This window comes from Microtus oregoni, unplaced genomic scaffold, assembly GCF_018167655.1.
Source record: "Microtus oregoni isolate MIOR12 unplaced genomic scaffold, Mior012 000067F_001, whole genome shotgun sequence".
NCBI lineage: Eukaryota > Metazoa > Chordata > Mammalia > Rodentia > Cricetidae > Microtus > Microtus oregoni.
Window position 1 is genome coordinate 1268339 of NW_024543954.1, and position 21853 is coordinate 1290191.

Here is a 21853-nt window from a genome sequence, read left to right on the forward strand (position 1 = left end):
AGATGCCTGGGTTATTGTAGGCAGTGTTGGCAGTGTTGGATTCCTTGGGTTGCGATTTTCCTTCTATTACTTTCTGTAGGGCTGGATTTGTGGCTACGTATTGTTTAAATTTGTTCTTATCCTGGAATGTCTTGTTTTCTCCGTTGATAGTGAACGATAGCTTGGCTGGGTATAGTAGTTTGGGTTTGCATCCATGGTCTCTTAGCTTCTGCAGAACCTCTATCCAGGACCTTCTGGCTTTCATAGTTTCCATCGAGAAGTCAGGTGTAAGTCTGATCGGTTTACCTTTATAAGTTACTTGCCCTTTTTCTTTTGCAGCTCTTAATATTCTTTCTTTAACCTGTATATTTTGTGTTTTGATTATTATATGGCGAGGAGATGTTTTTCTTTGATCCAGTCTGTTTGGTGTTCTGTATGCTTCTTGAATATTTAAATGAATATCTTTCTTTAAGTTGGGAAAGTTTTCTTCCATAATTTTGTTGAAAATATTTTCTGAGCCTTTGAGCTGTGACTCTTCTCCTTCTTCTATTCCTATTATTCTTAGGTTTGGTTTTTTTATTGTGTCCCATAGTTCCTGAATGTTTTGTGTTGAGAATTTGTTGGCTTTGCTGTTTTCTTTGATCTGTTCGTTTATTTTCTCTATGGTGTCCTCAGCATCTGAGAGTCTTTCTTCTAGCTCTTGTATTCTATTGATTATGCTTGTTTCTGTAGACTCTGCTCGTTGGCCTAGATTTTCCATATCCAGCTGGTCCTCAGTTTGTATTTTCTTCTTTGCCTTCATTTCAGTTTTCAATTCTTGAACTGTTTCCATTACCTGTTTGATGGTTTTTTCTTGGTTTCCCAGGGTATCATGTACGTATTTACTCATTTCTTCAAACTTTTTGTTATACTTCTCATCCATTTCTATAAGGGCATTTTTTACATGTTGTTTAAGGGACTCTATTATCTTCATAAAGTCGATTTTTTCCACTTCTTCTGTGTTAGGTTGTTCAAATACTTCTGTTGTAAGATCATTGGGTTCTGATGTTTTCATGTTGTTTTTCGGATTATTGGGTGAGTTCTTGCCTTGGCGCCTGCCCATCTCCTCCTATTGATCCTATCCAATGGATCCTTTAGAAACCGGATCAGGTTTCCCTGCTGGCCAAGGACTCCGCTTACAAAATGCCCCACTCTCTTTCGTGGTTCCTGCTGCAGGCCAAGAACCCTCTCACCCCTCCGAAGGATCTTCAGGACAGGACCAGGCTCCCCTTGTGCCAGTGACCTGGCCAACCAAAGGCCTACCTCTTTGATTCAATTGTAGTAGGGCGATCTGCTCTCCTTATTGCACGCCTGTCCCAGCCGCTTGGGTCTGGCCGCCGCTCCACCGCGTCTGGCGCCGCCGCCGCTGCGCCTCTGTGCGTCTGGCGCCGCCGCCGCTGCGCCTCTGTGCGTCTCTGCTTCTTTTTTTTCTAGAGCTTTCAGGTGGGCTGTTAAGTCTCCAATGTGTGCTTTCTCTGTTTTCTTTTTTTTTTTTTTTTGGTTTTTCGAGACAGGGTTTCTCTGTGGTTTTTTGGAGCCTGTCCTGGAACTAGCTCTGTAGACCAGGCTGGAGCTGAAGGTGCCCCGGCTCCCTTACAGGGGACCCTGAGGCCTGCCCGGTAGGCAGGCACTCATTGCTCTGGGTGGGTAGCCTTAGTGTAGGAGCTTAAAACTGTTCTTGAGCACTGGTCCTAGCATACAGCAGGGCAGGGTTGGGGAGGGGTGCTGGGGGGGCTGGGTCATGCGAAAGAAAGATAGCCCTGCAGAAGGAGCTGGGGGAGGGGGGTTTGTACTCTCTTTCGGGACAATCCGCCCCTGGATAGCACACACTCACCCGTCCAGATGGAATTCCTCAGCAACTAAACAGGGCTGCCGGTAGCCCAATGATCCAGGGACAAAAGGATGAATGGAGCAAGGGTGGGGGGCGGTATCCAGAAGAGCACAGGAAGCCTGGCACAGGAGCTGAAGGTGCCTGGGCTCCCTTACAGGGGACCCTGAGGCCTGCCCGGTAGGCAGGCACTCATTGCTCTGGGTGGGTAGCCTTAGTGTAGGAGCTTAAAACTGTTCTTGAGCACTGGTCTGAGCATACAGCAGGGCAGGGTTGGGGAGGGGTGCTGGGGTCTGGGTGGTGCAAAAGAAAGACAGCCCTGCAGAAGGAGCTGGGGGAGGGGAGTTTGTGCTCTCTTCCGGGACAATCCGCCCCTGGATAGCACACACTCACCCGTCCAGATGGGATTCCTCAGCAACTAAACAGGGCCTCCAGGTAGCCCAATGATCCGGGGACAAAAGGATGAACGGAGCAGGGGGGGGGGGGCGGTATCCAGAAGAGCACAGGAGAGCCTGGCGCTGCACGAGCTGAAGGTCAACTCTTTATTTTTTTTTATTTATTTTTTTTTTTTTGGTTTTTCGAGACAGGGTTTCTCTGTGGTTTTGGAGCCTGTCCTGGAACTAGCTCTTGTAGACCAGGCTGGTCTCGAACTCATAGAGATCCGCCTGCGTCTGCCTCCCGAGTGCTGGGATTAAAGGCGTGCGCCACCACCGCCCGGCTCAACTCTTTATTTTTATATTTATTTATATTTATGTTTTTTGAGACAAGGTTTCTCTGTGTGGTCCTGGCTATCCTGGAACTCACTCTGTAGACTAAGCTAGTCTCAGACTCAGAGATCTGCCTGCCTCTGCCTCCAAGGTAATGGGATTACAAGCATACTCCACCACCTCCTGGCTACTCAGGCTGGCCTTGAACTCCGTATTTACCCAAAGCTGGGTTTGAACTTCCTATCCTCTTGTAAGTACTGGGGTCATAGGCAGGTACAACCATGTTCAGATAAGTTTATTACTTTTTGATTTATCGAGACAGGGTTTCTTTATGTAGCTCTGGCTGTCCTGGAACTAGGTCTGTTAGACCAGGTGATCTCAGATTCACAGAGATCTGCCTCCTGAGTGCTGGGATTCAAGGCACAACTGCAGACTAAGTAGCCTAATCATCTCTCTCTTCCCATTTTATATTCCCTCTAGTGTTGGGATGAAAGCTGTGAGGCACCACCACTTGGGTATATTTCTGCATTGATCTTGTGTACTTGAACTCAGAGATCCATCTGCTTCTGTTTCCCAAATCCTGGGATTAAAGGTGTGTGCCACCACTGCCTGACTTCTAGTGGCTTAGCTTTATTAAAACATAAATAAAATATCACTATATTTCCCCTTTTGTCTAAAATAAAAAAGAAGGCTATAACTAATGTAAGAAAAAACTATAGTTTTTACAGTAAGTACAATAACTATAAAATATATATAGGCAATAAGTACATTAACAATATCTAGTCCATTTGCATTTGACTTTTTTTTTTAGAGACAGAGTTTTTCTGTATAACAGCCCTAGCTGTCTTGGAACTCACTCTGTAGACCAGGCTGGCCTTGAACTCATAGAGAGCCACCTTACCTCTGACTCCTGAGTGCTGGGATTAAAGGCAAGAGCTACCACTGCCCAGCCCAACAAACATTCTTCTTATATTTTTTACTATGATATATGCCAAATAAATAGTGTATTAGTTCCCTAGAGTGCTGTAGCAAATTGTCACAAACTAGCTAACTTAAAAAAGAGTTCTAACCAGGCAGTGGTGGCACACACCTTTAATCCCAAAACTCAGGAGGCAGAGGCAGGCAGATCTCTATGAGTTCGAGGCCAACCTGGTCTATAAGAGCTAGTGCCAGGACAGGCTCCAAAGCTACACAGAGAAACGCTGCCTCGAAAAACCAAAAAACAACCAAACAAACAACAGAGTTCTGATAATTTTGTACACAAATAAGGGTGTTTGTGCAGCTGAGTTTTCTCTGAAGGCTCTAGGAGAGAATTGGTTCCTGTTTCTCCCGTTGTTCTGATAACTGCCAGAAATCCTTGGTTGTAGCTGCATCACTGCAGTCTGTTTGTTCACTTTTCCTTCTTCCTTGTCTGCATCTATGTTTTCCTCTTTTTTTTTTTTTTTTAGAGGCGGTGGGAAGCAGGAGGACCAGAAATTTTAAGTCATCATTACCCACATAGTGAGTTTGAGGCCACCTTGGACTATATGAGTCCATCACAAACAAAAAGTAAATAAATTTTCCTTTTTCTTTCTCTATCTCTCTTGACAGGGTTTTTCTGGTCTCTATGTAGCACTGGTTGTCCTGAACTCACTTTGTAGACCAAACTGGCCTTGAAATCTCAGATATCTGTCTGCCTCTGCTTCCTAAATGCTGGTACTAAAGGCATCTACCACCACCACCCAGCAAATTTCCCTCTTTTTATAATGACACCAATCATCAGACTGTGGCCCATCCTTCCATATTTTGACTTTAGCAGTCAGTATGAGTTTATTATAAACTGATTATATGTGCAAAGACCCTGTCTGTTTCCAGCCGGGCGGTGGTGGCACATGCCTTTAATCCCAGCACTCAGGAGCAGAGAGAGGCAGGGTATCTCTGTGAGCTCATGGCCATCCTGGTCTATGGAGTGAGTTCTAGGATAGCCAGGGACATAGAGAAACCTTGTCTTGAAAAGCAAATGAACAAAAATGTCCCTGTTTCCAAATTAAGACGCATTTACAGTGTCTTTGGGGGTTGGAGAACCATCTAGATTAATCACATATGTTTGGAGAGTTCAAGATTTGGTTATACTCTTCCTTTTTTATTTTTCTTTCTTTTTCTTTTTGTAGTACTGTGGGAATGAATTTAGTGTTTGTAAAGGTAATCAACAGACCAAGAAATAAAAATGGTTCAGAAATAAAGCATGTTTGGTGGCTCACAGTTGTAATCCTAGCACTTAAAAGGTTGAGGTTTGTATAGTGAATTTTGTTCATACTCCAACCCTGTGTCAAAAAACAGAACATAAAAGTCAGTTCGTTTGTGCCGGTGACTTCCATTTTGTGACTCTAGCTGTCAGTCCTTCTCAGTCATATCACAAAGAAGGATACTCCTCCCACAAGGAGTCTCCCCTGATTTATAGTGGGATCGCCCTTGCTCAAGTTGGCAAGTGTTGCTAAGTAAAAAGAAACAGTGTTCTCTGCTCTCACCGTATTGCCCGATTTTTAGTGGCAAATGATACTGACATTGTTACTTAATGTTGTCCTTCAGACCGGGTTACCGCCTGGGTTTTCCCTTCCTTTCTGAAGCTGCAACTGTTCTAATTCCTAGATCCTCCTCCAACCTGCCCATTTTAAGTGCTGGCTGTTGTTCTCTGATGGTACGGTGGACCCTCTTCTTATTCTAAGTGATTTCAGCTTTTCATCTGTACCAGACAAAGGGTCTATCTTTAGAAAAAAAAATCCAGTTTTGCGATTTTTAAGACGAAAACAGAAAAAAATATTAGAGAATGGGGCGCTATAGAACCACCCCGCCCAGCAGAGCCAGGTAGCAGGCAGTAGCGCTTGGTTCTGCCTCCTTTCTCACTTAGAGCGTGCGTGACTGGAGACACGTACAACCAACCAGTGAGAAGGAGTGGTCATGAGTGCCACGATCTTGGACCAATCACAGCAGAGTATGGGAGAAGGCCCCGCCCAGATAGATGGGGGTGGGGCTCGGGTGGAGGTGACGGTCATCTGATCTGCAGCGGCCTCGGAGGCCCAAGCACTGAAGGCTGAGGGTATGATGGCGGCAACAGTGGTGTCTCGGATGCGAATGGGAACACAGCGGCTCCCAGTCCTGTGGCTGCCTCTGTCGTTGGTGGCAGTAGCGGTGGTGGCGGCGGCGGCAGTAGCCACTGAGCAGCAGGTGCCACTGGTACTGTGGTCGAGTGACCGGTGAGCGGGTTGGGACAGGTCGGGTCGGGCTGGGCCCGGCCGAGTTGAGCCGGGCCAGGTGGGGTTCGTGAGGATGGTATTGTGTGCCGCAGGGGATGAGCCGCCCTCGCTGAACTCCAGAGCTGTCCTTGGCCGGGGCTTCGAGGCCCAGATGGAGTCTGTCTCTTATTCATGGGCTTGCTTCATGACGACCAGTGTTGAGCTCTCAGCCTCCCCCACCCACGTGAAGCCGGGCGCCCATGGGCTTAGGATCTCAAGCCACGCAATCACATCTGACAGTTTATCTTCTGTCCGTTTCTAGGGACCTGTGGACTCCTGTGGCCGACACACATGAGGGCCATATCACCAGCGATATGCAGCTTTCTACCTACTTAGACCCTGCCCTGGAACTGGGCCCCCGCAATGTACTGCTGTTCCTGCAGGACAAGGTGAGCCTGCCCCAGTCTATGTCTTTGTCACCGGGAGGCAGACCCCGCCCCACCCCCACTGCTGGTTCCCCAAGTGTGGTGACCTTGTCCCACAGGTAAGCAGGTGTGGCTAGATTTTCGTGAAGATTTGTAGAATATGCTTCAGTGGGAACAGGAGACCCATGAAAATGGCAAGGACTTGATTTAGGAAGCAAGGAGTCAAACATCAGATACCTATCTAGTACTCAGCATTATTTTCTGGTGTCTCAGCATGTGGGGGAATTATCACAGATAAGAAGATTCACTTTGGGGAAAGATCAGTGACTTGCCCAATAACTAATTGTTGGTAGAATTGTAATTTTTTTTTTTTATTTTTCGAGACAGGGTTTCTCTGTAGCTTTGGAGCCTGTCCTGGAACTAGCTCTGTAGACCAGGCTGGTCTCGAACTCACAGAGATCCGCCTGCCTCTGCCTCCCGAGTGCTGGGATTAAAGGCATGCGCCACCACCGCCCGGTTTAGAATTGTAATTTTTAACTGTTACAATTGTAATAGGAATAACTGGAGAATGACTCTTTATTTAGCTACATATACTGTGCTCAACTGATATCATTTTCTTGGTTTAACCACTAATGAAAGTAATGTTGAAGAGGTAAAATGAGTTGCTGAAGGTCCAGATTTGGAGATAGCATAATACAATGCTTCCAGCTTGGGGGTATCAGACCTATCCCCCAGTTTTGTGCTGAGCCAGCATTCTATTTTGCTTTCACTCCAGGTGTGTACACCCAGAGCAGGAGTATGGACTATGAGAATGTTCTAGTGCAGTATAAAGTTATTGTTCAGGAGGATGTCAAGTCTCTGCTTGTCCCTTCCTCTTTAGTGGCCTGGCTGGCTCATTTTGTTTGTGGCCTCCCTCTGTTGCTGTGTCTGCTGATAGTGGTGATTATGTTAGTCAATGGTCCTTTCAAAAGGTATTAAATAACAGGGAAGACTGGAACTCAGTCCTATCACTTGTTTTGGCCTTGGGGCATATGGAATAATCTTTGTAAACCACAGTTTCTAAGTGTAAAATGAAGATAACCATCTGCCACAGTCTCCCAATCTTAGGGTATTTCCTTCTTTTGCCAATGATAGAGTGCTTAGTATGTGTTAGGAAGTAGACACTCTTGTGAAGGCAAGTGGTTAAGAGCTAAATTGGAGCCTGGTGGCAGTGGTGCACGCACGCCTTTAATTCCATCACTTGGTAGGCAAAGGCTGGTAGCTCTCACTGAGTTCAAGGCCAGCCTGGTCTAAAGCTTAAAAAAATGAGCTAAATCGGACAATGTCAGTCCTTTAGTCTATAGAAGGAAGAAGGCTAAGGCAACACAATAAGGAAGGACACTGTTTTAGATAACAGTGTGGCCAGGCAGGGTCTCAGTAGGTAACATCTTGTTAGCAGGGGGGAGTCATGTGACTTGAGGAGGGACATTACTGTCAGGAAAGTAGCAGGTGTAAAGGCCCTAGGCAAGGGAGTGCTTGTGTGACCAGAGCCTAGTGAATGAAAGGGTCCCGGGTACGAGATGGTCTGCTAGGTTGCCTAGAGATGGAGCCACTAGAGGAAAGATTAGTGGCAGTTCTGAGTACAACAAAACCTTGCATGTGTAATACAGAGTATAGGAAAGTATAGAAGAAGACGAGGCTAGGAAAGGAGGCTAGGCTTATGTATACTAAACACAATGAGTTTAGGGAACCTGGTTAAGATTCCTTCTGGTCCTAACTGGAAAAAGTCAGAGGAAGCTAGCTGGTGGTTGAAGGGAGGAGGACTAAGATACTTACAAACTGTAGAGGGAGGGCATGAGATTGGAGTTACTGGGGTCCTGGGAGCTCAGAAGTCCCAGTTTCCTCCATTGTGTTTCATTATTTTCCTCTCTCCTAACTCCCACCAAAAATGGTGGGGCAAGCAAGGACTTCTTCCCCTTAAAAGGATCCTATCCAGACTAAACATGGAAGTTTTCCTTTACTCTGACTTCTACTTCCCTCTTAGGAGGCATGCAATAAATGTTCTTTGCTGTCTTCTTCCTCTTCCCCAGCTTCCCTTCCCAGTTCTTGCTGGCTGACTCTTTTTTTTTTTTTTTTTTTTTTTAAATATTTATTTATTTATTTATTTATTTTGTATACAATATTCTGTCTGTGTGTATATCTGCAGGCCAGAAGAGGGCACCAGACCCCATTACAGATGGTTGTGAGCCACCATGTGGTTGCTGGGAATTGAACTCAGGACCTTTGGAAGAGCAGGCAATGCTCTTAACCTCTGAGCCATCTCTCCAGCCCCCTGACTCTTGTTTTGTACTTTATCAACTGTCTGTAGATCTCCCAACCCTATGACTACCTTCAATGTCTTGTCACCCTGCCCTCAGAGTACTGGGGAGGAAAGAGTGAGCTTTCCACTCACCCCTACCACAAGTGCTGGTGGTTAACTGTCCTCCCTACACGCCAAATCTAACTTGTAATGTTTTTTTAGCCCTGAGAATTCTCGCCCCTGCATTCCTTGCCCAGCCTCCTAGGATATCTCTCTCTTCTGCTTCCCTTTTAGCTAAGCATTGAGGATTTCACAGCATACGGTGGTGTGTTTGGAAATAAGCAGGACAGTGCCTTTTCTAACCTGGAGGTAAGGGTCTGCTCACAGCCCCAGCTAAGAGGACAGATGATAATACATTCTGTACTCTCTCTCCCAGAGAGAGGACCAGAGGCTTTGAGGGTAGAGGGCCTGGGATCTGAGTGTCAGATGTGAGACATTTACTTTATAACCCGTTGCAAGATCTCTGTGGGGTGTGGCTTTCCAGGCAAGGTTTTTAGAGGTTATTAGGCCCATTGTTCTCTGGCTTACTTTGCCTTTCACCTCTCCCCTAACTTCAGAATGCCCTGGATTTGGCCCCCTCCTCACTGGTGCTTCCCGCTGTGGACTGGTATGCAATCAGCACTCTGACCACCTACCTTCAGGAGAAGCTTGGGGCTAGTCCCCTGCATGTGGATCTAGCTACCCTAAAGGAACTGAAGCTCAATGCCAGCCTCCCTGCCCTGCTGCTTATCCGTCTGCCCTACACAGCCAGGTACAGCCTGGGTGGCACAGCTTCCAGCCTTGCACTTCAAGAGATGGGTAAAATCCTAGGCTGTGAGCTTTGGGGAGAGTTGAGACAAATATTCCCTCACCATATGTTCACCTTCAGACTGTTCCAGAAAGTTCCTTGTATGCCCAGAAGAGACAGGAATAACTTCCTGTCAGGCTGTGACTTACAAGTATCCACCACTGAATTATGCCTATTGGACCTCCAGAAATGAGGCAGACATGGCCCTTACTTGTAGAAAAACCTTTTCACCCACTAAGGCCCTCTTTATAGAACTGTGGACAGGGGCTGTACCTGCAAAATGGGGAAAGAGAAATGGGATTCCAGGCAGGGGCACTGAAGCAAATAGAAGTACAGGGGCTAGCTGCTACTGCTGAGCTGGGCCTCTTCATGGCTGTCAGGGCAGCAGCTGAAGTGCACAGGCTTGGGGAGTGGGGCTAGCAGGGAAGGAGATGCTGGAAGGGCTGAGAGAAAGGTAGTGAGCCACATTGAACTGCTCCAGGCAAGCTTAAGTGAAGAGCAACCTGCAGGCCTCTTGCTTTCTTCTTATCCATAGCTCCGGTCTGATGGCGCCCAGGGAGGTCCTCACAGGCAATGGTGAGTGTGGTCCCAGAGGACTTATTTCCTCATCTTGCCTTTGGGCCAGGAAGATAGAATTGGTTTCTCTTTACTACAAGGGTGGCCCCATTTCTCAGAGCAGCTAACAGCTGAGTAGGGACATAGTGGCTGGCTTCTGTAGTCAGCTTCACCTGACAGAGGTGGCTTATGACCCCCTGTGTAAGAACCCTGGAACCTAGTTTCTGCACAGGTCTAATGATTCGATGGATTTAATAGACCATTAACGTTATACAAAGCAATTAGGAGGACTTGTCTTTGTTGTAAAGGACAGTCTATCTGCATGGAAAGGGAGTTGGGTAGATACGGAGTTGTCTATATCACTATATATTTTGTTTCACTTAAGGTTGGGCTTGGCATTATAGAGTCAATGATTAAGGCCACAGATGTCCCCAGAGAGACTGGCACAGTGGGTAGGAGGAGAAATACCTTGTTTTAGGGGTCTTCAGTAGAGACTAACAGCACTGATTTTCTCAAGGTCTAGAAGGTCTCTATAAAGCAGAGAGTGGGGAGTATTTAAGCATACTACCTGGTGACTTGGCTCTGTGTTCTCCTGTCACTCTTCAGATGAGGTCATTGGACAGGTACTGAGCACACTCAAGTCTGAAGAAGTCCCTTACACCGCGGCTCTTACTGCAGTCCGCCCTTCTAGAGTATGTACTATTCTAGCAGGGGCCCTGGGGCATGGGGTTGTGAGGTTATTGGTGAGTGTGCCTGGAGATGGAAGGGTATGTCGCAGGCGGGGCCTCCCAGGAGTCCTCAACTTAGGAGATTAGTGGACAAAGGATTGCTTCCTCTATCCACAGGGCCGTTTTTCCATCTCGTTTGTGAACCACTTGGGCAGTGTTCATGCACACTTGCTGCAAATGATCATAAGTTTAAGGAGATGGAATATCAGGGCTAGGGACTTTTAGATGGTGTACAGGGTACCCAGTGGGGAGGAAGATCATTACAGTAGATTAGGCTTTGTTTTTAGGACTGTTAAAAGAAAGGTTGTTGAATGTTTCTGCAGGTGGCCCGTGATGTACCCATGGTGACTGGGGGTCTAGGTCGCCAGCTGCTTCAGACTCAGGTGGCAGCACCTATGATCCATCCTCCTGTGAGTTACAATGACACTGTTCCAAGGATCCTGTTCTGGGCACAAAACTTCTCTGTGGCATACAAAGACGAGTGGAAAGACTTGACTTCCCTCACATTTGGTGTGGAGAATCTTAACTTGACTGGCTCCTTCTGGAACGACTCCTTTGCTGTGTAAGGGTACTAGGCAGGGAAGAAAGGACTGTTATCATACATGGCCTTCTTGCCACTGTGAGCACAGTACAGGGCAAGAATGTAGGATCAGGTGTACATGTGTTGAGGGTGAAGAAGGTCTTTCTGTGGTATGTTCACCAAGGAGTTGGTGAAAGTATCACAGGGTGATGTTGCTGGGAGGTTACTGGAGAGGGAGCCTCTCACAAGTTTTGCCTTCCCATGCTTTTTAGGCCTTGGTTGATGGGTTCTGGGTTATTATCATCACACAGTCCCTTGGGACCCTGGCCCTTCTTTGAGCTCAACCCCTGGGATTACATGTGGGCAAAAAGCAGACCAACTGCCAAAAACCAGTTCTAGGCCTCCTACCCCTGAAACTTCAGCAGGCAGCTAAATGCCCTTTGAGAAGGGGCTAAAAGGGGGGCTGGAGAGATGGCTCAGCGGTTAAGAGCACTGACTCTTCTTCCAGAGGTTCTGAGTTCAATTCCCAGCAACCACATGGTGGTTCACAGCCATCTGTAATGAGATCTGGTACCCTCTTCTGGGGTGCAGGGACACATGCAGGCAGAATACTGTATATGTAATAAATAAATAATCTTAAAAAAAAAGAGGGGGCTGGAGAGATGGCTCAGTGGTTAAGAGCATTGCCTGCTCTTCCAAAGGTCCTGAGTTCAATTCCCGGCAACCACATGGTGGCTCACAACCATCTGTAATGAGGTCTGGTGACTTCTTCTGGCCTGCAGACATACATGCAGACAGAATATTGTATACATAATAAATAAACATTTTTTAAAAAAAAGAGAAGGGGCTGAAAGAGGTCCAGGGGACTCAGGACAGCCAGATGAAGGAATTGTAAGCTGGAGATGTTGGACCTAGGTCCTGACCCTCCAACTGCTCCTGATTTGGTTTTGACTAGAGCCTTAGTTTTCCCATCTGCTAAATGGGGACACTGTATTGGCAGGTAATTGTAAGGATGAACCTAGGGCAGCTTAGGTTGGAACCAATTTGAGGAGGACCTTGCTTAAGGTCCTTCTAGGGTCTGACCGCATCTCTCTACCTTGTCCTGCAGGCTTTCACTGACCTATGAACCACTCTTTGGTGCAACAGTGACATTTAAGTAAGTTCTGGTGACTGAAGTGTGTTTGGGCTGGTATGTCCATTCTTTTCTGTTCATCTGACATCTCTGCTACTCTTACCTCCAGATTCATTCTGGCTAGTCGCTTTTACCCAGTGTCTGCCCGATACTGGTTTACCATGGAACGACTTGAAATCCACAGCAATGGTTCTGTTGCCCATTTCAATGTTTCCCAAGTCACAGGACCCAGCATCTATTCTTTCCACTGTGAGTATGTCAGCAGTCTGAGCAAGAAAGGCAATCTCCTTGTGACCAACGTGCCCTCACTCTGGCAGATGACTCTTCACGACTTCCAGGTATTGGAAGGGGGATGGGCTCCAAGCTGGTGGCAGTAGGGGGAGGGAGGAAGAGCTCAGAAAATCTCAGTATGGGGGGCTGGAGAGATGGCTCAGAGGTTAAGAGCACTGGCTGCTCCTCCAGAGGTCCTGGGTTCAATTCCCAGCAACCACATGGTGGCTCACAACCATCTGTACTGAGATCTTGCGCCCTCCTCTGGCCTGCAGGCATACATAAGAGGCAGAATATTGTATGCATAATAAATAAATGAATCTTTAAAAAAAAAAAGAAAATCTCAGTATGGCTTGAGGATATAGCTGAGAGCTCCATCCTTGTGCTATCTCTGAAGGTATAGACTGTTCACTGATTCTAGAACCCCAGCTCTTGCTGTCTGTAGGAACTTGTAATCCCTTCTGATCCATGTCTATTTGTCTCTTAGATCCAGGCCTTCAATGTGACGGGTGAGCAGTTCTCCTATGCTAGCGACTGTGCTGGCTTCTTCTCCCCAGGCATCTGGATGGGGCTGCTCACCACCCTCTTCATGCTTTTCATCTTCACCTATGGCCTGCACATGATACTCAGCCTCAAGACCATGGATCGCTTTGATGACCACAAGGGCCCCACCATCACTTTGACACAGATTGTGTGACTTGTGTCAGAAAGGAATTGAGGGAGTGTTGGTGTCTAGGTTGTCATCTTGGCACAGTGGATGGAAGGGTTTGTCCTCTTCCTATTATAGCATGAACCCTATACTACCCTCAGCCTGTTTTCCTTCCTCTTCAACCTGCTTAGGGACTTTCCTGGGGCTATCCCCCTTCTCTTCCAACGAAGTGTATATATATTCTTCATAGATATTAGGCAAATCTTCCAGGTTCCACCATCATGAGGGGAAGGGACATTAATTCTAGGGTTCCTTTTCCTCCTTTCCCCCTTATTTATTCTTGCCCCTTGTCTGCTATCCCTTGCTGTTTATAGTGCTTTTGTGTAATTAATGCTCACTCCCAAAGCTTTTTGAAGCTTCCAGCAACAGCAATGAACTTGAAGTTTCTTGAGTTTGAGAGGTGTGAAGACTACTTAACTGTCTGTCCAGCTTGGGTGTTGTTTTTGGGTGATGTGTTAAGAATGAGCGGTACACTGGGGTTTATTTCTATGGCCAGAGAAGGAAGAGACCTCTACGAAGACTGGTGAGCAGAGTGTGCTCACTGGGTTTCTGACTTGTTCCTATTAGGATTGCCTGTCAAGACGCGGGGATGGGGCTGCTCTGTTGTTTCCTTCCTAATAAAATAAAGACGTGTTGCCATGTGTTGGGCTTTGGCTTCGTGTCATTTCTGACAGTAGATTTGTTCTTGACCGAGGGGAAGAAGTTCCCAGGTGTGTGGTCCTGTCAGGAGGGAGGTGAGACTGGAAAGGTGGGATAATCTTCAGCAAGCTGATACTCTAACGAGTTAGGGTAGAGGCTTGTTATTTCTCCTGAATCCTGACGACGGTAGCTCTCTCAATGAGATACTGGCAGCAGCAAAAACACACCAGAGGGCCTTGCTGTTACTCCCAGGGGAGCGGGACGGGAGCGCGCGCGGCTCCCGCGCACGGATCCTTTACGGGCGCAGCACCTGCAGCGGGTCCGCCCCGCCCCGTATTTCTCTGGGCTCGTGAAGATCGTCGTCGTACCCGGAGTCGTGCTGGTGCTGGGTCTCAGGCCCCGGAAGCCCTTCCAGAAAACAAGCGGGGGAAACAGTGATTTCGGTAGGGCGTGGCAGGGCCCAAAGAGGGAGAGGGACTCTTTGACGTGGCGGAAGGATAGGGAAACGACTGATAGCCGCCATCTTTGGTTCAGTGCGGCGGCAAAGGCAGCGGCTGCTGTGGTGAAGGAGGAGGAGGAGCCGAGCGGGCGCTGGTACCAAGGCCTGATCATGGATGAGGAATACGATGTGATTGTGCTGGGGACAGGTCTTACCGTAAGTGCCAATTCCGGCGCTCATAGCCATGCATCCTGCCTTTCCCATCCCCCGTGGTGATGCAGAGCTCTGGCCACCCGACTCATTCTGCCATCATTGCGGTCCTGCCTCCTGTCCTGCCAAAGTCAGCCCCGCGCCCACCCCTCTACCTCACCCTATGATGTCGGCTCTATTGCGCTGTCATGTTCTCAAGTCCCCGTAGAGGGCCCCCTTTCAGCCTGTACCCCCGCACCCTAGGCCTTAAACCCGGACCCCTCTCCTTTTCCTTATTTGTGTCACTGAGATGGAAAACTCCCCCCTCCCCCTACTGGACCGGTTGCACCCAGCTCCCACCCATCGCCCGCACTCATCACTTGCTTAGCATCCTTGATTAGCATCCCTCACCATTTTGTGGTGATCACACTAGGGCATGGAGTATGAAGGTTTGGGTATGGGGGGCTTTCCAAGGGTGGGCTCTCATCCGGCCTTTCTGCCTTTTGGGAGGGGATGGGGAAACCCAAGGAATGTTCTAGAAGCAACAGCAATGGGGGATAGTTAGCACATTCCCTCTACCCCAACCCGGTTTTCCATGGAGATCTCAGGCTGAATATATCCTCGGCCTTTGACCTTGGGCTAGTGACAGTGACAGTGACGGTGAGGGTGGGGTGTTTGTCTTCCCTGCTTCCTCTAAATCTTGTTGGTTTGCATCTTGAATCTGGACCGGTAGATAGGGCCAGAAGGGTCAGGGGCTACCGTCCTTTGACGGGGGAGCAGCTCAGGGTGGGGTCTGGGATTTCAAGGTCTGGCCTTCCCTTTCTTAGACCCTTTGAACTGGTTCTTCTCCAGATTCCTTGTCTTTTTGTGGGCTCAGAGCAGGTGGATACTTTCTTGGCTTGTTGGTGCTAGAAGACTGTCCTTGGGTCTGGTGGAAGCTCTGCCTCCCTAAGTCTACTTTAATGCTCTAGTAGTTCACCGTTTTGCCCAGCAGGGTTATAAAGGAGACATCACATGAAACCATCTTCCGTCTCCCCAGTGTTAGGCGTTACAAGAGCCAGGGCTTTACATTGTGAGATTTGTGGCAGGTTTGTGGCAGGCACAAATCAGGGATGCAGGTCAGAAGGCAAATGGGCGTATAGCTGTAAATGCCACCCCCTTCCCTAGGAATGCATACTGTCTGGCATCATGTCTGTGAATGGTAAGAAGGTGCTACACATGGACCGGAACCCCTACTATGGGGGTGAGAGCTCTTCCATCACACCCCTGGAGGAGGTAAGGCTTCTTGGACCTAGGCTTAGACCCAGATCCCTTGTTAGTTTCTCACATAGGTGCATGGGGTGAAGTAATTTCCAGGTGCTGGGCAGGAGAGTGGGAGAGGGATGGGTGGTCCTTGACATTTTTTTTCTTCCTATCCTACTTTCAGCTATATAAGCGCTTTCAGTTGCTGGAAGGGCCCCCTGAGTCAATGGGCCGTGGCCGAGACTGGAATGTTGACTTGATCCCAAAATTCCTCATGGCCAATGGTGAGGGAGATTAAGAAGATGATGTATATGGTTGATTGGGGGGGTAGTGGTGATTGGGAAGACCAGAGGGGAGGGTTAAGCTCCAGAATAAGGTTAGTCAGACAACTGAGAGCTTTTGAAGGAAGCCCCACTGATGTCCCTTCTTCTCTCTGGACACAGGTCAGCTAGTAAAGATGCTACTGTATACAGAAGTGACTCGTTATCTGGACTTCAAGGTGGTAGAGGGAAGCTTTGTATACAAGGGAGGCAAGATCTACAAAGTACCATCCACTGAGACTGAGGCCTTGGCTTCTAGTGAGTATGAGTCTCCTTAACCAGAGGATAAGGGGATAGGAGGAGGCAGACTATTCTCAAGATCGGCAAAATATTTGCCTAAGCCTAATCTTAGCTCCACATAGTACCGGATGCCCCTTGCTTTATAGTACCTTTATTGGACAGTACTATCTGTCCTGGCAAATTGCCAGAAAGGAAGCTCATAGAGGAGGATTTCTTTTTGGCAAAGGGCCTACCTGATCCCCATAACATCCCCAAGTGGAGCTGGGAGGGCCTTTTCCTACAAACAGAAAAACTGAGGCTGAGAAGGGTGGGGCAGGGTTACATGACTGAGTTCTGATGGGAGCCAGGATACCAACTTTCTTGGCCTGTTCTGGTGGAAAGAGGAGTTTTATGTCCCAGTAATACAAAGGGTCTTCTCAATACCCTTCCTTCAGATCTGATGGGCATGTTTGAAAAACGACGCTTCCGAAAATTCTTGGTGTTTGTGGCAAACTTTGATGAGAATGACCCCAAAACCTTTGAGGGTGTCGACCCCCAGACTACCAGCATGCGCGATGTCTACCGGAAGTTTGATCTGGGCCAAGATGTCATTGATTTCACTGGCCACGCCTTGGCGCTCTACCGCACTGATGAGTGAGGGGAAAGCTGGCTGGTGGCAGGAGCCCCCTTGTCTGGCTTGCACCTTACCTTCCCCATACCTGCCTATTGTATCCACTGCCCACCCTGCATATCCTTTTACAAGCTCACCTGTTACATTTCCATCCCTCTCTTCCATTTGACCCATACCTTTGCCAGATCACAAAGGGTGGTGGGAAGGCTGGGTGTTGTTGTCTTTGAAGGTGATCAGGGATGCTGCTGTCACAGCATCTTCTCTTGTTCCCCAGCTACCTAGATCAGCCCTGTCTTGAGACTATTAACCGCATCAAGTTGTACAGTGAGTCCTTGGCCCGGTATGGCAAGAGCCCATATTTGTACCCACTCTATGGCTTGGGTGAGCTGCCCCAGGGCTTTGCAAGGTGAGGATGTGTTTTTTTCCTCCCAGCTGGCATTAATGGGTAATAATAAGGCCAATAAGCCAGGTGGTAGTGCAAGCCTCCCAATATTTGGGAGGCAGAGGCAGGTGAATCTCTGTGAGTTCTAGGATAGCCAGGGCTGCTACACAGAGAAACCCTGTCTTGAAACACCAAAATAAAATGAAATAAATAAGAGACTAAGGTCAAGAATGGAAATTATCTCCTTGAGCATTTTTGTGACATCTCCTACCTTCCCATCTAATCTTCATGTACATTGTTCCATCCCTGGGTAATGAGGGCACAGCCCTAGTACATTAAAGTGCAGAGTAAAGTCTGGAGAGTTGGCTCACCAGATAAGAGCACTTGTTTTGTTTTGTTTTTTTTTTTTTTTTGGTTTTTCGAGACAGGGTTTCTCTGTAGCTTTAGAACTTGTACTGGAACTCACTCTGTAGAACAGGCTAACCTCAAACTTCACAGAGATCTGCCTGTCTCTCCTCCCAAGTGCTGGGATTAAAGGCATGTGCCACCACCACTCAGCAAAAGCACTTATTTTCACAGAGGGCCCAGGTTCAATTCCAACACCCACATGGTAGCTCACAACTGTTCATAACTCCAGTTTTAGGGAATTCAACACCCTCATCTGACTTCCTCAGGCACCAAGAATTCATGTGGTATACAGACACGAGCAAATAAAATACATACACATAAAATAGTGACTATAAAAAATATTTAAATAGTAAATGAAATACAAAGTAAATGAGATGATCACTATTAACATAGTTTCCCCAGCTCCTGGTAGCACGAGTACTAATTCTAGGACCCCAGAACCTTGAGGTTCAGCTTTCTTGCAAGCTGGCTCTTTTCCAGAGAGTCCTTTATTCTGAATTTCTGGGCTCTTTCTTTGGGGAGCTACTCCTTTATGCTATGCTCACTGGCCCTTTGCAAAATAGAATATTCTGGATGGAAGCTCCAGAGAGGAAGGAGTATGCCAAGATGGGCCCCAAGTTCATAGGAAGGATACCTGAAATAGTTGGAGTTAACTATTGCCTACCTGGGCAGTTTTCTCTATCTCACTGGTAGGGCGGGAATAGTACAGTAGATTTGGTCCCCATTCTTCTGAGAAGACTTCCCCATCATTTTCCTTACTACAGATTGAGTGCCATCTATGGGGGAACATATATGCTGAACAAACCTGTGGATGACATCATCATGGAGAATGGCAAGGTGGTGGGTGTGAAATCTGAGGGAGAGGTAATTTTGCCTTGTGCATTTGTTACTGTGGCTCAGTTAAGGTTTAGTCTTTTTTAGGGCTATGTTCATAGGGAGCCTTATTGCTGATAAGTTTGCTGTTGCTTAACCCTGAGAGCCTTATAGCTAGGAACTGGGAGATCAATAAAAGTCTACATAGCTATTCCTGTTGACAGAAAGTATCCTTCAAATTGCTAGGTAAGGTGGTACGTGCCTGTAATTCCAGTTCTAGGGAGGCAGAGGCAGATGGATTTAAATCAAGACGTAATCTTCAGAAGTCACATTCTGTGTCTGTTGTCCTGAAAGCATTCTTTTGGAAAGGGTATCATGTATCCCAGGCTGGCTTCAAATAGTCTATATAGCTGAAGATGAACTCTTAATCCTTGCACTTCCACCTTCTTCATGCTGGGATTACAGGTGTGTTTCAACATACCTGGTTTATGCAGTGCTCAAAATCTAACCTAAGGCTTTATGTGTGATAGGCAAGCATTCTACCAACTGAGACATATGCCCCTGCCCAAGAAAGCATCCTTTAGCCTGGTATGGTGGCTCAGGGAGGAAGATCCTGAGTTTCAGACCAGTTTGGGCCAAATAGACTCAAACAAAAACCCTATCAACAGCAAAAAAAGTGTTTGTGATCATTGTGTTTCAGCAATAGGGTCACCACCTAGCCCTGCATGTGAGGGCTCACCTCTCTGAGCTTCAAGAAAGGGGCTATGTGCATAGGAGGGGTGGTGATGACAACTCAGCTGCCTGGCTTGACTTTTGACTTGGCTTACTACACAGAGCAAGGGGTAAAGTCATCTGGTGCCTTTACAGGTGGCCCGCTGCAAGCAGCTGATCTGTGACCCTAGCTACATCCCAGACCGTGTACGGAAGGCTGGCCAGGTTATTCGCATCATCTGTATCCTCAGCCACCCCATCAAGAACACCAATGATGCTAATTCCTGTCAAATTATCATCCCTCAGAACCAGGTCAACAGGAAGTCAGGTAGGCCAAGCCATGAGGGACTGCCTTCTGTTGCTATGCCTCTATTCTCACAGGGAAGTCTTGTGGATTTGTGTGACATTTTGTTATGGAATATACCTGGGATTGGATGGCCTTCTCTTTATGAGAGCGACAGTTTAAATGCTGTCTGCATGTTGGGCTGGGGAGGGGCAGGTGGGCCAGATTCCTGTCCATTTCCTAAGAACTACCTTTTTGTGTGGTCATTTCCCCTGGCATATGTTAACTGAGTGTTTCTTGTGGTCAGACATCTATGTGTGCATGATCTCCTATGCGCACAACGTGGCAGCACAGGGCAAATACATAGCCATTGCCAGCACCACCGTGGAGACTGCAGAACCGGAAAAGGAAGTTGAGCCTGCATTGGAGCTGTTGGAACCCATTGACCAGAAGTGAGGGGCTGAGCCAAACTGGGCAGGCTGGGTTGAAGACCAGGAATGGACAAGGCCTATTGTGAAACTTTAATCTCCCTCTGTCTTCCATTTCCCCTTCAGGTTTGTGGCTATAAGTGATTTGTATGAACCCATTGACGATGGTTCTGAGAGTCAGGTAAGAAACCTGTCTCAGTCAGCCCTGCCTCTTGATGCACACCCAAGATCCTCTGTCTGACTTCTCTGAGCCCTGGGTCTTTGCTTATTTACAGGTGTTTTGTTCCTGCTCCTATGATGCCACCACACACTTTGAGACCACCTGCAATGACATCAAAGATATCTACAAACGCATGGCTGGGTCTGCCTTTGATTTTGAGAACATGAAGCGCAAACAGAATGATGTCTTTGGAGAGGCTGATCAGTGATTGCTGACTCCCCTCATCCAGCCCCTACTACCCTCTCCCTAACCTGTATGTCCTTCTCTGGGGCAGGGAAGATGGTATGGCTGGGCACATCCCTGTTTCCAGCATCTTCTGCTTCCCCCACCACATTCCGATTACCCACCTCATTGATTTGATTCACCAACCAAATCCTTAAGCTTAGCGATAGTTTGGGAGATGGGGGTTGGATAGTATCCTCTTTCTTGGCCTATCCTTGTTCTAGGAAAAGAGGATTCCTCTGTGTGTGTATGTATGTATGTATGTGTGTGTGTACATGTACACCCTAATTCTGCTGTTTAGGAAGGAGTAGAGGAAAAACTGACTCTGCCCCCACTGTTCTTACTCCCTATGTAGTGGCCTTTGTCTTCTCCCCCAACTCTTATGTGTTGGAGAGAAGGGACCCCTCCCAGCACAAAATTGCATTCCTTCTCCCCCTTATAATTTATTCTAATTTATTAACTATAGCCTACCTGTCTGTCCCTCAGCCATTCTGTGCAGCCTGGGGCTGTAGAGTGAGCTGCACTGGCCTCTCCCAGCCCTGGCAAAGTCTGGGTTGGGTGAAGGTTTAGGTGTGGCCTCCTCTGGGGGTTGATCTATTTTTAATTTCTTGTCTTTGTGTTGTGTTCTCTGATAAAAAGCAAATGTGAGCAAAGCAGAAGGAGGTGGGAAAGTGGATCCAAACCCCAGTATGCCCTGCCCCATGTCTTTTCCCTTAGTGGTGGGAAACCCTTATCTTGCAAAGTGAATGTGTCCCCTTCTTCAATCTCTAGTGTATTTCACAGAAAACAGAAACCTCCCAATAAAACTGTTGAAACCTGAATCTGGATCTTTAGGTTCTTTGCTCAAAGTTTGTTGGGTTGTTTTGCAGGAATACAGCAGTTTAGCTTCTGGAATTAGAACTGTATCCTCAAGGGTGAAGTAGGTCAATCAGCAACTGGTGTTGTGTCATCTTTGCACTTGTGGCTTTGTTTTTATCTTTTTGATATTTTGAGACATGGTTTCTCTGTGTAAGAGCTCTGGCTGTCCAGGAACTCACTATGTAAACCAGGTTGGCCTTGAACTCTGCCTACCTCTGCCTTCTAAGTGCTGGGATTAAAGGTGTGCGCCACCACTGCCCAGCTGCAGTAGTGGTTTCTAAGTCATAGAGAAGGCATCTAGGTGTGGAGACTTTGGGTTCAAGGCTATTCTAGGCTGAGGCAGGGAAGCACTCAATGGATAAAGGCACTTTCCAGGCAACCTCTTTGGAGCCCAGCTCCATAATATGACCTCTGCACATGTTCCATGATTTATGCATACACACACACACACACACACACACACATATATATATATGAATATATATATATATGTGTGTATATATATTTGTATATATATATATATACACAAATTTAACATTTTATGTGTATGGGTGTTTTCCTTAGACAAATGTGCACCACTTGCATGTCTGCTGTCTGCAAAGGCCGGTAGAGGGAGTTGG

The 21853-nt window shown here is 47.3% G+C and overlaps 2 protein-coding genes across 3 annotated transcripts; both read left to right on the plus strand.

Annotated features, from left to right (window-relative positions):
• Positions 1 to 5561: 5561 nt before the first annotated feature.
• Positions 5562 to 13870, plus strand: LOC121440273 (V-type proton ATPase subunit S1). Its single transcript, XM_041641050.1, has 10 exons — positions 5562 to 5786; positions 6088 to 6214; positions 8763 to 8837; positions 9086 to 9279; positions 9851 to 9891; positions 10477 to 10562; positions 10922 to 11160; positions 12227 to 12274; positions 12360 to 12588; positions 13008 to 13870. Exons 1-10 carry the CDS (start codon positions 5632 to 5634, stop codon positions 13215 to 13217), a joined length of 1404 nt encoding a protein of 467 aa, XP_041496984.1. The 5' UTR covers positions 5562 to 5631; the 3' UTR covers positions 13218 to 13870.
• Positions 13871 to 14185: 315 nt separating this feature from the next.
• On the plus strand, positions 14186 to 21196 carry LOC121440274 (rab GDP dissociation inhibitor alpha). Of its 2 annotated transcripts, XM_041641052.1 has the most exons (12): positions 14186 to 14311; positions 14403 to 14523; positions 15664 to 15771; positions 15923 to 16022; positions 16182 to 16316; positions 16733 to 16931; positions 17183 to 17314; positions 18463 to 18562; positions 19379 to 19550; positions 19813 to 19957; positions 20060 to 20114; positions 20209 to 21196. In XM_041641052.1, the coding sequence occupies exons 2-12, from the start codon at positions 14479 to 14481 to the stop codon at positions 20359 to 20361; spliced, it is 1344 nt and encodes a 447-aa protein (XP_041496986.1). In that variant the 5' UTR covers positions 14186 to 14311; positions 14403 to 14478; the 3' UTR covers positions 20362 to 21196. The 2 variants fall into 2 exon arrangements, with proteins under 2 accessions (XP_041496986.1, XP_041496985.1); XM_041641051.1 differs by having other exon boundaries at positions 14253 to 14523.
• Positions 21197 to 21853: the final 657 nt, after the last annotated feature.